The sequence below is a fragment of the Nannobrachium achirus genome (genome assembly GCF_963921795.1).
Source record: "Nannobrachium achirus genome assembly, chromosome: 22".
Classification (NCBI taxonomy): domain Eukaryota; kingdom Metazoa; phylum Chordata; class Actinopteri; order Myctophiformes; family Myctophidae; genus Nannobrachium; species Nannobrachium achirus.
This window is the reverse complement of record NC_137829.1, coordinates 49,346,203-49,361,206: the sequence shown is the minus strand read 5'-3', so window position 1 is coordinate 49,361,206 and position 15,004 is coordinate 49,346,203. Positions and strand designations below refer to the sequence as shown.

At 41.5% G+C, this 15,004-nt stretch overlaps 1 protein-coding gene across 1 annotated transcript in view; it reads left to right on the top strand.

The window, feature by feature from the left end:
* Positions 1–15,004, top strand: part of arhgap15 (Rho GTPase activating protein 15) — a gene marked incomplete at its 3' end in the record, with an annotated part of 160,563 nt that overhangs the window by 2,452 nt on the left and 143,107 nt on the right. Inside the window, exons 2-3 of the mRNA XM_080752939.1 lie at positions 5,452–5,614; positions 14,553–14,624. Of these exons, the coding sequence (XP_080609065.1) occupies positions 5,452–5,614; positions 14,553–14,624 (235 nt within the window). The remainder of the gene's footprint in view (positions 1–5,451; positions 5,615–14,552; positions 14,625–15,004) is intronic.

Below are 15,004 nucleotides of genomic sequence, written 5' to 3'. Positions count from 1 at the left end.
GTGTAGAGGGGAAAAAGAGCAGACTAAGTACAGAGTAAAAGGTCAAGTTTATTAAGTATTGACGGTTCAAGTGGTCAAATATCTGAAAACACAAATTGACATGAATCCAAAATACACTGATGATTGTGCTGTCAAACGATGAAACTATATGGAATCTATGAACAGGTTGTGGGGGTCCCTGCTTCATCTCTCTCTCAACTAAGGGGTCCTTGGCCTGAAAACATTGAAGACCCCTGATATAGATAATATTTTATTTAGAATGTCCTGTTCCACAACTTAAGGTGCCATATGTAATGGCACCTTGTGGAACAGGACATTCTGCATAATGAGTATTTTTACTTTTGGTACTTTGACCCATTTAGAACGGGGTACACATTATAGTGTATCATTATTTTATGCTTTAACTATTGAAAAATAGCAGATATACAAGCTCACAGCGCGGCACCGAGTGCCGCGCTGTGAGGTTGTAGATCTGCTATTTTTTTTTTTATTGTGAAAATTCAAATTTTGACCCGATTCTATAAGTGTCTTTTGGATCCTTCTAAGGTTTTTTGAAAAACCCTATGATTCTATGTCAGCAATCTGGCCTGCCATCGTCAAAGAAAAGGTCCTTTTCACTTAGTTAGTCTGTTCTTGAGAGACTACTATGTCAGTGGTTCTCAAACCTTTTCATGTGAAGGACCCCCAAAATTATATTTATTTGGCCACGGACCTCCATCTCAAAATATCTAGTTCCAGGGACCCCCCAGAAGCAAAATTTGAGTTACAAACGTTCGCTTAAAAAATACATATATTCAAAGATTTGCACACATGTATAGAACTTTTTCAAAGATAGAAGATCAGTGCCGCGCTGTGAGTTTGTATATCTGCTATTTTTCACTGGTTAAAGCATTCAATTATCCAAGGCCTAAATGGGTTAAGTTATATGTTGATGCCATTACTTTTGTACTTTATACTCAAGTCAATTTTGATCACAGACTTTTACTTGTAACTTGAGTGTTTCTGCATTGCAGTATTTTATACTTCAACTTTTTTCCACCACTGGCATACAGTATTCCCCTTTCAGATAATATCCTATTATGTGTATGAACAGCATATTATTCCATCCACAGGTTTTATGATTTTGTCAGCACCTCGTTCGTTGCTGTTGGGTGGAGACCTTTCGAGATGCGGGACCGTGGCCAAATAAACATAATTTTGGGGGTCCTTCACATAAAAAGGTTTGAGAACCACTGACATAGCAGTCTCTCAAGAACAGGCTAACTGAGCTCCAGTTAAGTGAAAAGGACCTTTTCTTTGACGATGGCTGGCCAGATTGCTGACATAGAAACATAGGTTTTTCAAAAAGCCTTAGAAGGATTCAAAAGACACTTATAGAATCGGGTCAAAACTGAAATTGTCACGATTTTTCAAAAATAGCAGATCTATACAAGCTCACAGCGCGGCACTCGGTGCCGTGCTGTGAGCTTGTACATCTGCTATTTTTCAATAGTTAAAGCATAAAATAATGGCATATTTCCCTTTCAGATAATATCATATTATGTGTATGAACAGCATATTGTTCCATCAACAGGTTTTATGATTTTGTCTGCAACTGTTACTTTGCAGGAAATGGAGGGGAATTGGATCCAATGCAGATATTATTTAATCACAAGCTCTTGTTATTACTTTTCCTTGGTTCAATATTCATAGAAACAACTTATAGGCCTACAGAGACTTACTGTAACTACTTTCACTTTCACTGAGAGAAAATAGACAACGATGCAAGATCATGCGACCCACTGTGAGCTTCATGTAGATCGGCTATTTTCACTACTTTCGTGTAGCTAACACTTCCAGGAAAAGAAAATGGACAAAGTTTGAAATATGGAGATACAAGGTTTCTGCCCAGCAGCAACAATAACATGAACAAAAGAAATCATCGAAAATGATTTAAAAGCTCACAACGTGTGGCGTTGCTTTGTGTTATGACTAATGAGCTTGTAGATTAGCTATTTTTGGTGAAGATATTTAGTGTATAGAGGGGGGATAAAACTAGGGGCCTAGTATACACCCTTGGGGCACTCCGGTAACTAAGTATATTGGTTTTAAGTGCTTGACCAGGGTATAGAGCAGTGGTTCCCAAACTTTTTTAGCTTGAGACTCAAAACAGAAATTAGATGTTTGCCCGCGACCCAAACTAGTGAAAACAGCAGCTCTATAAGCTCACAACGAGTCGCTTCGCACCATGTTGTGAGCTTGTAGATCAGCTATTTTCACTCCTTTTTTTGTGTTCTAATTCATGTTGTTTCTCATATTTTTCTTTGATTTATTCATGAAATTACTGGAAAAAAAAACATTGAATTTTGTTTTTCAAAACATGAAAATATTTTGAATTAAAAAGAAAAATTAACAAAATGTTGGAAACGAAAAAGAAAAAAAAAAAAACTAAGGGACCCATACAAATATACTTACAGTGAAACAGACCTGAGTTGCAACTGCATGTGGTACGCTGCTTTTTCACTCAACACCAAAACCTTTCACCACAAATAGCTGATAGATCGGCTATTTTCTGCCGAACGTTCCCCCCAGAATAGGCATGCTGGGGTTCTAGTGCTTAAATGACAAAAGGCTGAAACCTCTCTGCATGTGTGTGTCACACAACGCTGCAGGAATAAAGACACTCGTCAAAAAGTTCTTAAAAACCCATTTAGAACTGAGGCCGATTTTAAAAATGCCTTATAAATCCTGACCTAAGTTCTCAGAAAAACTAATATTTATTCAAAAATGACAAAAACAATTGTGTTGCTATATAGCAACAACAACACAAAAATGTGTTCCCGTCCTGAAGAGTAAAAACACAAAGATGTGTTCCCGTCCATAATGGGTTTTTAAAAAAACACCTTATAAATCCTAACTAGTTTTCAGAAAAGCTTCTATTTTATTTTAATATCAATTTAGGCCTTTAGCAGGTGCTCTTAATCCAGATTCACAATAAGCAAGGACAGCACAAGGCAATCTTGATTGATTGAAGTATTTAATAGAGGATTGCATTGTGAAAGGTACAGTTCACTGGTACACGGTCAACTCAAAGGAGAGCCAAGAAAGCCATTCAGCTTATTTACATAGGAAACCTTTTTGTATCTCATATAACATTGAATGACAGACAGATAGAACACCAAATGCATAGAAATAGTCATCTAGAAGCATAGGTAAACCGTCTTACAGTAGAATAACCAAGAAATCTTACACGTTACACCAATAAAATCAAAAATCAAATAAAACCCATACACACTATAAGAAGCCAGGTCAGGTCATGTCCTGACATCTGTCTACATACCATGCTACTGTATCTATACGTGCTACAGGCTAAGGTCAGTCTTCAGATTACGGTCGGAAGATTGTTTTTATGCAGTTCTCATTGCAATAGACCCTATTCACACCGCGGCCATCTTGGATCACATGACTTCCTGGGATAGCAGCCTGCATTACAAACCATTGTGAACAGTGGAGCCATGGTCCCAAAATATGAGTTCTGTTCAACCAATTTATTTTTACCAAATTGACAAATGGGCAGATGACAACATCAACATCCCCAAAACGATTAAATAGAAGGGCTACACTACAGTAACAGGATTGATTACATCCTGATATTCAGGGTAAGTTAGGTTGCAACCTTACTGTGTACAAAGACTTGCTATCTGTGCAGTGCTTGCTCCACCATCATATTAACTATTAAGTTGTTAGATTGTTCTATGCAGAAATAACAATACAGTAATATTAACTATATGATGGCAGAGCAACCACTAGTCTGCACAGATACTGTAGCAAGTCTTTGTACAGAGTAACACTGCAACCTAACTACCATGAATAGTGTGGATGTACCCTTCTATTTAATCCTTTTGGGGATGTTGATGTTATCATCTGCCCATTTGTCGATTTGGTCAAAAGAAATTGGTTGAACAGAACTCATATCTTGGGACCATGGCTCCATTGTCCACAATGGTTTGTAATGCAGGCTGCCATCCCAGGAAGTCATGTGATCCAAGATGGCCGCGGTGTGAATAAGGTCTATGAGGACTCGTTCCACAGTTCGTGGTAAGGAGTACATTCCCCAGTTTGGGAGCCAGAATGGAGAAGAGCAGGGACGTACTGGGCCCCTGATTCAGCCCGGGAAAAAGAGTTGGAGAGGCCCTCATTGCGCGCTATAGAGAGAGATATCTCTCTATAGCGCTGCTGCTACTCAAAGATTTGCCATTTCAGATCATGACAAGTGACAAGCCAGTGGGCCAATTACATGAGTTATATTTCGTTGTTGTCGAGTGAAACCTTGTATGTCCAAAACTGTTTGTTTTGGATTCATCATTTTAAAAATTATTTAAACTAGTGAAAACAGCCAATCTACAAGCACACAACGCCTCATAAGGCGTTTTGTGCTTGTAGATCTGCTGTTTTCACTACTTTTGTGTGATGAAGCAGGGCTCAAATTACACATTTGAAACTTGGAGATACGAGGTTTCTGCCCAACAGTGACGATTTACTTTGTTGGCCGCCCAGCCCCCAAAATGGAACGAAGGCCGTCATTTTATTTTTATTTTTTCCTAATGGCCGGTCTGGACCGCCCGGGAATGAACCGGCCGTTCGGGAGTTGTCCCGCTTTTCCCAATGGCCAGCACATCCCTAGAGAAGAGTCTGGGACGTGTTGTCCCGGATGTTTTACGAAGGTTCTGCCAGCGTTCCTGTGTTAGCTGATCTGAGTGAACGGGAGGGGTTGTAGGGTTGGAGATATGGGTGTGCCATACCTGGTTGGTTTGAATTTAAAGGGCCACTTCACCTCTGGGACAACCCGATCTTATTTTATTGTTGTTTGGGACACGATCAACACAATCCTGAGTTATTTTTTGCGTTCAATCTGTTTTTTGAGATCGTGTCCCAAACAACAATAAAAAAATCGAACCTCTGTTCGAAGTGGAGCTGTGTGTGTGTGTGTGTGTGTGTGTGTGTGTGTGTGTGTGTGTGTGTGTGTGTGTGTGTGTGTGTGTGTGTGTGTGTGTGTGTGTGTGTGTGTGTGTGTGTGTGTGTGTGTGTGTGTCTGGCCTGGCCTGAACAACAGCGCCCTCGTGTGGTCACAAAAGGTCCTGTAGGCTACATACAGACACGGAGACAGACAGACAGACAGACAGACCCACACAGGCTACATACAGACACGGAGACAGACAGACAGACAGACAGACAGACCCACACACACCGCCACGTATAGGGAGCTTGTGTTCCACACAGCTCCAATAAGATAAGGTTGTCCCAGAGGTGAAGTGGCCCTTTAAAGTACAACAAATTAAAATCCTGTTGCTATGATGGCAACGTCTAAAACGACACAGATGCTTTCTTGTTTTTAAACGTACGGCTTTCCCAGAGAGTAAAGTACTTTTTCTTTTTCACTATATCTGTGGTGTTTTCTGTGTGTTTTCCTAGAATTACCAACCTGCAGAAGCAGCAGCCGCCCATGATCCTTCCCCACCAGCTGTCTGGGGCGGCGCAGGGCGCTGTGCAGCTGAGGATCAAGCGCTCCCAGAGTCCCGGGGAGCGTCTGAGCCAGAGCAAGTCCCTGGTGCTGCAGGACTGTGACCTGCAACCTGTAAGTACATTCTAACCTGAGCCAGTCCAAGTCCCTAGTGCTGTGAAACCCGTAAGCTAGTGTTGGAGAAAGGGCCTTTCTGTGTGGAGTTTGCATGTTCCTCCCATGTCCCCTTGGGTAGGTACCCTCACAGGTACCTCTCTATACTGCCTCCCCCTGGCCAGCCGGGTTGCCTGATGGAGGAGAAAGGAACTTTCAAGGTCAAGGTAAACTTTATTATCCCGTTCAGGGAAATTTGGTCCAAAGGTGCGAGTACAAAAAACATAACATCACAAACAACATTCAACATTAAAACTGACAATACAGTCTTATGTACTTAAAAGTGCTTAAAGGTGATACACCATGAAAATTCACTTTTCCTATTTTAAAACCTTTTTTTGGGGTCCCACTAGCACCTTCTATCCTCACAAAGTCCCATTTCAGACCGTTGTGTCTTTCTCTGGTTTTGGGAAGGTGGAGGTTAAAAGCATCCCACGGGTTCTCAAAACGGGCTGTCCAGATTTGCTGCCGTTTGTGGCCTCATAAACGGCCATTTTTGATTTGTGGCGCAGTTCAGGCCAAAGGTGGTACTGCAGCTGAAAATGCTCTGAGAGCCATTCAAAAATGAGAGGCTCTCTATTCAGGAGTGGTAATTTAGCCTCAAACCTTTTGAAAAACGTTTGTGGGACATAAACAATATGACATAAATACTTTTTAAATGCATGGTGTATCACCTTTAAAACATGTTCCTATAGACTACATGTATCTATCTGCTGACTTTTCTACCGGGGAAACTCCCCCCCTGTCAGGTGATAAGAAGCAGCATGCACACTCCTCATGCATTGAAGGAGACATGAGCTCAGCTCCTAGGATTACAGCCTAGGAGGGAATTGGCACTGGGTGAAAAAAGGGTTACAAAATCATGGGATATAAAAAATAACGCCTTTTGGTCCAGTCATCTTACGTTTTCATGTTAAGGGCCACTTCACCTCTGGTACAACCAGGTCTTATTTTATTGTTGTTTGGGACACAATCAACACAATCCTGAGTTATTCTTTGTGTTCAATCTGTGTTTTGAGATATTTTAGTATTTCAGCTGTGCTAGTGATGCGTTTTGCATCATATGATGCAGCATGATGATGCAAAATGCATCATATGATGCAAAATGCATCACTAGCACAGCTGAAATACTCGGTCAAGGACCCCCAAATTGATGTGTATTTGGCTGCGGACCGCCCATCTGAAAAGGTTTTGTGTCAGGTAGGGACCCCCAGAAGAGAAGATAATAATGATAATGAAATAATTCTAACTTTTCTTTTCTTTTTTATTAAATAAATAGTAGATGTACAAGCTTGCAGTGTGGCACAAAGTGATGTGCTGTGAGCTTGTAGATCTGCTATTTTTGAATAACCAACATGGATAAAGTGGTTGAAATGAAACCGTGTGTGTGTGTGTGTGTGGGGGGGGGGGGGGGGGGGGGTAATTTCTTTTGGCAAGCTAGAAGACATGTCTAGGTGCATTTGTAAATTACAGACAGTTGTAATTTCATGGCGGTTTTGAAGGATTATAGGGAGTCACACCTTTTGATGGCTGGTGGTAGAGCGTTCCACATTTTGGTGGCATAACAGTAGAATGAATTCATCCCCACGTTTGTGCTGAAATCTGTTGGGATTCGTGATTCATACGCCATGCGGCGTTGGCCCGGCAAAAGAAAAAAAGCAGATCTACAAGCTCAAAAGGCTTTGTGAGCTTGTAGATCGGCTATTTTCACGCAACGAGACACCATCGTATGACAAATTATAAATCAGTCTAAAATACAGTAACAAGTCCTTAGACAAAAAGGAAGCGACGTTTCTTGTTTTGTTTGAACAACGCCGGCTTGTATTTTGAGGTGATGCAGCAGCATGCGATGCTGTTGCGTTTGCCCCCCGTTCGCTAATTACGCAGACAATACCCAGCTACACTTGTTTTTGCGACATAGCGGTCCTGTAATAATAATAATAATAATAAAGCTCTGGCCAGAGGGCGGCCTGGCAAGAGGCTACCGTGTGTAATTAAGCAGCCGTGGTGTCCTGTAGTGTAGAGACGGGGGGAACGGCGGTCATTAACATTCAGAGCAAGGCGTATAAAAGTGTTGCCGGAGCGTTGCATCAGTGCACCACGCCAGCCTGTGCTCTGTTGTTGTTGATTACGGTCACAGGTTTCATTGCGTTGCAATGAAAAACACAAAAGGTTATCCTTCCTCCTCCTCCTCTCATAAACAAGAACTGTGTGTTTGTCCACGGAGCGCTGCTGCCGACTCCGAGGACCACTTTATTATAAAAGAGAGAGAGTTGGATGATGACATCTAGCTGTATACTGTAGCTGTGATTTTCTTTGATTTTAATTCATTCATTCATTTAAACTTTTCAAATCCAGCTAGAGGACATTCCGATTCACCCATGTGGAATACAGTAGGACTCAGTGACAAAGACATTTCACTCTTTGTCAAGTCCCACCCCATGTCGTTCTGTTACTAGGTGGGACGACAAAGCCAGGGAAGAATATTTTTATAATGGAAGTGAATGGGAAAAAAGTCCAAACCCATGTCTTTTCATAGCTTCATTATTGCTATTTAAAGTACCAAAAGAAAAACATCTACGTGATATTAATAAAATAGGAACACAAAAGAACAGTAGTTAGATAGCAAAACAGGGGGTTTCCCCCGAAAATACATGTTTTAATTAGTTTAATCCTCTGAAACAGGCAGAGGACAGAGAAAGAGAGAGAGCGCAGTGCATCTTGGGTGACTCGCAATGACCAGGAAGTTGTGGAACTATAATCTCGCCCTCAACATAAAATGTATTTTAATTGTAATTCTGCCCTTTTAAAACATATATGTACCAATCGAATCTCTTAGTTACATCGATATCGTTCATGTGAACTAGTTTGTTGAAGCTTATTCATTATACTCATCGAAACCGCTATGACCGCGCCGTACCGCATCGTGGCCGTACCGCGCATCACCGCACAACGCAGTGTCTAGCAGGAGACGTCTATGCAAGACTAGTAATCCATATAGTGATTTCTTTTATCATTTCAACAAATATTCACTGTGTATTCACTCCATTTTGTTCCAAAATGTTCCTATTTATCATGACAAAGCAAAAAATAAAATAAAAATATAAATAAATATCAATTTAAAACTACACTCTCGCCATTAATATTAATGGAAGAATGTGGACTTTGTCCCACTGCATAACTCCGCCCCCGGTAGCAAAAGAGAATGATTTTTCTTGTTGGCCAGTCAGGGACCAATCAGAAGGCTGACAAAAGGTCAATTGTTCTCACTGTTGTCACTCAGATTTTAAAGGGAAACTAGGTAGCTTTTTTTAGCAGTTGTTTTCCTTTATCAGTCACTACATTATTGTGCTGGGGTGTTTCCTTGCAGAAAGACACATCCCCCTGGGCCTGGCTGTTTTTTGCTTGGAGGGACAGTTTTGTCAGGGGGAGCTGGACAGAGCTCTTAATCGCTACCTCTTCTAGACAGGGCTTCCCAAACTTTTTTGTCTCAGGGCACCCCATGAATATTTTTGGAGCTGTGTGAAGCACAGGCTCCCTATACGTGGCTGTGTGGGTCTGTGTGTCTGTCTGTGTGTGTGTCTGTGTGTATGTAGCCTGAACTTCCTAAACTTCGGCACGCCACTAGTCCCACAGTTTTGCCACCAAACACTCGCGCCATATGTCAAATCGACCGGCTTACTCGGGAATCGTGGGCTATTACTTTTCTAAGAGAAAGGTTCTATAGTTTAATTGATATTAATTTATTAGTGAATTAATTTTCCCCATTGACTTAGAATGGGAATCGCAAAAACTCACATTCAATTATTTGTCTCTCGCAAACCACAGGGGCTACAGTTTCAAGACTTGGAGAGGAGGTTCATAATGATTTCAAGGATTAAATAAAAAATAATTGTGTCATTTGGCCTCATGGTGGCGCTATAACACCCCACTTTACGTTTTGGCCTGTAACTCTTGAACCGTAGGTCGGAAAATTAAAAATATTTTTTCCCTGGATTCCTTGGGTCATGAGGCATCTCCCCATATAGGCCACGCCCATTTGCGCCATGATAGATTTTCCGCCATCTTGAATTTTCTCCAAAACACACTTTTTGCTCCTTTTCCTACATATTTTCTTCAAATGTCACAAAAATCGGTACACATGATCCACACACACACACACACACACACACACACACACACACACACACACACACACACAGCTCCACTTCACACGGGTGTGATTTTTTTAATCCGAGGCACCCCTACAATTTTCACTCCCAGCACCTTATATTTATAGCATATCGTCGTTGTCGGGTGAAACCTTGTATGTCCAAAACCGTTCGTTTTGTATATATCATCTATAAAATCTACTAAACTAGTGAAAACAGCAGATCTACAAGTTCGGCTGTTTTCACTATTTTGTGCGACAGTCTTGTATGATGAAGCAGGGCTTTGCTTTACCAAAAGACGTTCTCATTTGAAACTTGGAGATACAAGGTTTCTGCCCGACAGTGACAATATTTTAGTGATTATGTTGCGAGGAAAACGTTGAGATAATAGCCATTTTGGTTAGAACTGACAGAAAATAACTTTGTACTTCAAGTTTAAAATTACACTAAATATTAAATAGTGTCCAAATAAATTCCATATGTCATCAAATTATCTCGCGGCACCCCTGGACTGCCGTCACGGCACCCCAGGGTGCCCCGTCACCCACTTTGAAAACCCCTATTCTAAGGGGTTGTGCATTGGGCCATAGAAGTGTCAAGTGCTCGTTAGTGATCTCTCTAATCAATGAAAGCATCAAAGACAACTACCTGTTTGATGCCTGTCATAGAGGGGAGGGGGAGGCGGAATGTGTTTGTATACACACAGACTTGCCTAGTTCCCCTTTAAGACAGCAGGGCTAAAACTTTTCCCCCTTTTTGTCCACTAATTACAGTGGACAAAAACACCCCACACGTGCACCCATGCACACGCACACGCACTTGACTTGTGCGTTTTTCAGCGTTTTTACCGTATACTCCAAACAGAGTAGGGTTGTGAAGTTTGGCACAGTTTTGGAAGCAGGTTGGGAGACACTGGTACACGTCACCTTGCTAATGATGTCACTTTTTCATTTCACCCCAAAAAAGTACACAGCAATATGACTATTGACCTACAAATGAAATTACATGTCTGTCAATTACTGTATGTAATATGAGAGGATTACATTACTTGGCCAATTTGTGATTTGACTTACACAATTGTAATCCTGACTTTAGGCTAAACTATTTCAGACCTAAGGGGATTCCAGACGGTACGCGGTCACCGCCTGCTAGTAATTCATTTTCAATGAGAGGCGGGCGGCTATTTCGTCCGCGCAGCGAAGTTTAGAGGCGGCGAGGCGAGCGGGCGCAGTCCCGTGAAAATCCCCGCGAGCGTGCTCGTTTGTGCATGCGTACGCGGGCGGTGAGAGATGGATTGTGTTCATCTTTGTGAAATACCGCGCAGCGTTTACTCAAAGAGCGAGTGTGTTAGTGTATCACCGCGGCGCGGTCCTCGCAGATCCAAGCGGGAGCCCCGGCGGCAACCGCTGTCCGTCTGTAGAGCGCCTTAGGCCATTTTATTTTTTGTCGCCTACAGTAAGTCACATGGTCTCGTGATTTGGCCTAGGTCACACATTTTGTTTTTATACGATTTTGAAACCCAGTTTCACCCGGTGTCAATTGTCTAATGTAATCCTGGGTGCTACTCTCCCTCTGCCAACCGGGGGAGAGCAACGGGCTGACCTCATGCTTCTTTCCATGTATGAGGAGTCCAAGCCGCTTCATTTCACCTGACATGGGGGAGTTTCCCCAGTTGGACATAGCGTGTGGAAGGAACACGTTATTCCAACCAGTTCCTTTCCCCTCCATCAGGCGCCAGGGGGAGGCAGTATAGAGACCAGAATTACTGCATATTTTTTTGTGAGGGAAACTACCCTAGGAGACACAGGGAGAACATGCAAACTCCACACAGAAAGGCCCTTTCGCCAACCCCACCTAGAGAACCCAGGACATTCTAACAGTGAGGCGACAGCGCTGCCGACTGCACCCCTCTAGGGCAGGGGTTCCCAAACTTGAAAATATATGAAAACATATTTTTAATCCGAGGCACCCCTACATTATAATTTTCACTCCCAGCACCTTATATTTATACAGCATATCGTCGTTGTCAGGTGGAAACCTTATATGTCCAAAACCGTTCGTTTTGTATTTATCATCTATAAAATGTACTAGTGAAAACAGCAGATCTACAAGCACACAACGCCTCGCATCGCGAGGCGTTGTTGACAGTGACAATATTTTAGTGATTATGTTGCGAGGAAAACGTTGAGATAATAGCCATTTTGGTTAGAACTGACAGAAAATATCTTTGTACTTCAAGTTTAAAATGACACTAAATATTTTTTCAAGTGTCCAAATAAATTCCAAATAAATCAAATTATCTTGCGGGCACCCCTGGACTGCCGTCGCGGCACCCCAGGGTGCCCCGTCACCCGCTTTGAAAACCCCTGTTCTAGGTCACACTCTTGACCCATGGCTCTTATACTGCTGGAGTATGATCTTGATGATCTATTTTCACCGATGAACTCTAACTAAGACTAAATATATTCACAATTTCGACAACAAATACAAACTAGACTAAAATGTTAGGGAGGGACTAGTGGAGAAGAGATCCTATAGGACTAGGAGTCAAGTTATCTTATGTTTGGTTGAGCTTTGGTGTTGTGTTCTGAAAATGGCAGATTCAGCTATTGGCTATTTTCAGAGTGCAGTGTAAAATCCATCACGACGCCTTCAAGGCCTCGCCAAAATACATTTCTGTCGTCAAAATCAACTGTAGATTTAGTCAACTAAAATATTATGATATTTAGTCGACTCAAACTAGACTAACACTAAAACATTTCAGATTACTAAATTATGGAATTAAATAGAATTTCATTCAAAAGACTATGACTAAAACTAAATCGGGGCGGCATAGCTCAGGGGTAGAGAAACCATTATTAGAGCACGAGGGGTTCCCGAAGGGTTCCCAGTTTGAATCCGGGCTCCCCCAGAGTTAATGTCGAAGAGTCCTTGAGCAAGACTCTGAACCCTGGTGAGTAGGTTGGTGCCTTGCATGGTTTCCTCCGCCACCGGTGTATGAATGTGTGCGTGAATGGGTGAATATAATGCACACAATCTATGTAAAGCGCCTTGGATAAAAGCGCTATATAAATGCACCATTTACCATTTAAATCAAAATTTGTTGTCAAAAATCAACACTAGGATAATATGCTAGTGTTGATAGGCACCACGATCACCACCACTAGAGGTGGCCAGTGTGAAAAAGAGATGATTTTAGCAAGTTGAACAAACAGAGACAGAATAAAAGTCAGTTCTGGAGGCTGGATCATCAGAACTTAGTCCTCTTGCTCTCTCCTCTGATCATCAGCATGCCCGCAGTACTGCATGTGGCCCAGTAGAGGGCAGCCCAGCACTGTGCCAGAGGAGAAAAGTTTAATGTCAGAAAGTGCAGAGAGACTTAATTCCTAAGACTGCATGTGCAGTTTTTTTTCTTTTCCTACTGTAGGTCTGCTCTCTCCACTCTGCATAAATATGACATGAATTCCTTCTCACGGTGCGAACGGTGTGATCGCATTTCAGTTTTTAGAGAAAACACATGAATCTGTTAATTGCATCAATAAATCATCATATCATCATTAATACGGTAATGCAATCACATTCTGTTCTGGTTTATTTTCCCACTCAAGATGGAGGATTATCAACTGAGAATATATATATATACCGGTATATATATAATATAAAATATATATAGACAAAAACAATTATTCCGTTTTAACATTTACAACTAGTGCGCTTTTAGTATAAATCTTTTTGCAAGATTTGGACGTTAAGCCCAATGATCATGTCCTGATCCTAATTAATATGGGCCTGGAATTTTGGCCGGCGAGGTGTTTGCCTTTAGCAATGCTACTGATTTTCTTTTTTTTTCTTTTTTACACACACACACACACACACACACACACACACACACACACACACACACACACACACACACACACACACGCGCATTATAATATAATAAACACTGTCCAGCAGTATGGTGCGGTCCTCAGTACTCAGTACAGTACACACAGTCATCTAATTATCTGCATTGCATTTCCAATGCTTCTGCATAAATTAATACATTAACCAAACCAAGCCAATGCATATAGCCTGCGGCCCTTATTTTTGCACCTGGAACTATTTTATTTGTGCTATTTTAAACATTTTAAGACACCTAGAACTGATTAACTGGAGAAAAAAAAGAAGAAATAAGAAAAAAACACAATCTGAGGCACGCATAATATCCAAAAATCTTTAATTCATAAAATTGTCATATAATATTTAATAATGATATCAACTGTGTCGGGTGGAAACCTTGTATGTCCAAAACTGTTACTTTTCAGGATTAAAAAAAATAAAATAAAAAAATAGCAGAAATAGCAGATCTGCAAGCTTGGGCTTGTAGATCTGCTACTTTTGACGCTGTTGTGAGACGCTGTTGTTTGATAGGGCATTAATTTACGATAAAACGCGAAATAACCAAATATGGAGATAAGAGGTTTCTGCCCGACGACAGCAACGATAATTATAACCGGCCAATGTAATAATATATGCAATATTCCCTCGTGAGCTGCTGCAAACTCTCTCTGAGAGAGAGAGAGAGAGAGAGAGAGAGAGAGAGAGAGAGAGAGAGAGAGAGAGAGAGAGAGAGAGTTGCCAAATGTGACGAACGGACAGCGGGTCCATTTGGTTCCGTTCGCACCCTCTCTGCCGAGTTACAAAAAAAAACAGAGCTTTTCCTCCTTCAGCTTCATGTCCCCTCCGTTTCTGTTTTTGCTGTGCAGATTTCTCGTCATCGGAGGAATCAGTCGCAGCACGGTGTCGGAGGGGCGGCCGCCACACAGCTCTCTGTGACTGTGAGTAGAGATATATTTATATATATATATATATATATCGTCACTGTCGGGCAGAAACCTCGTATCCCCAAGTTTCAAATTTGTACATTCTTTCGCAAAGCAAAGGCCTGCTTCATCATACAAGGCCGTCGCACAAAAGTAGTGAAAACAGCAGATCTACAAGCACACAACGCCTCGCGTTGCGAGGCGTTGTGTGCTTGTAGATCGGCTGTTTCCACTAGTTTAAATCATTTTTAAAATGATAAATACAGAACAAACGGTTTTGGACATACAAGGTTTCCACCCGACAACGACGATATACATATATATATTTATATATATTTATATATATATATACACACAGTATGCATGGCAGCAGCATGTCCGATGTGAAACGCACG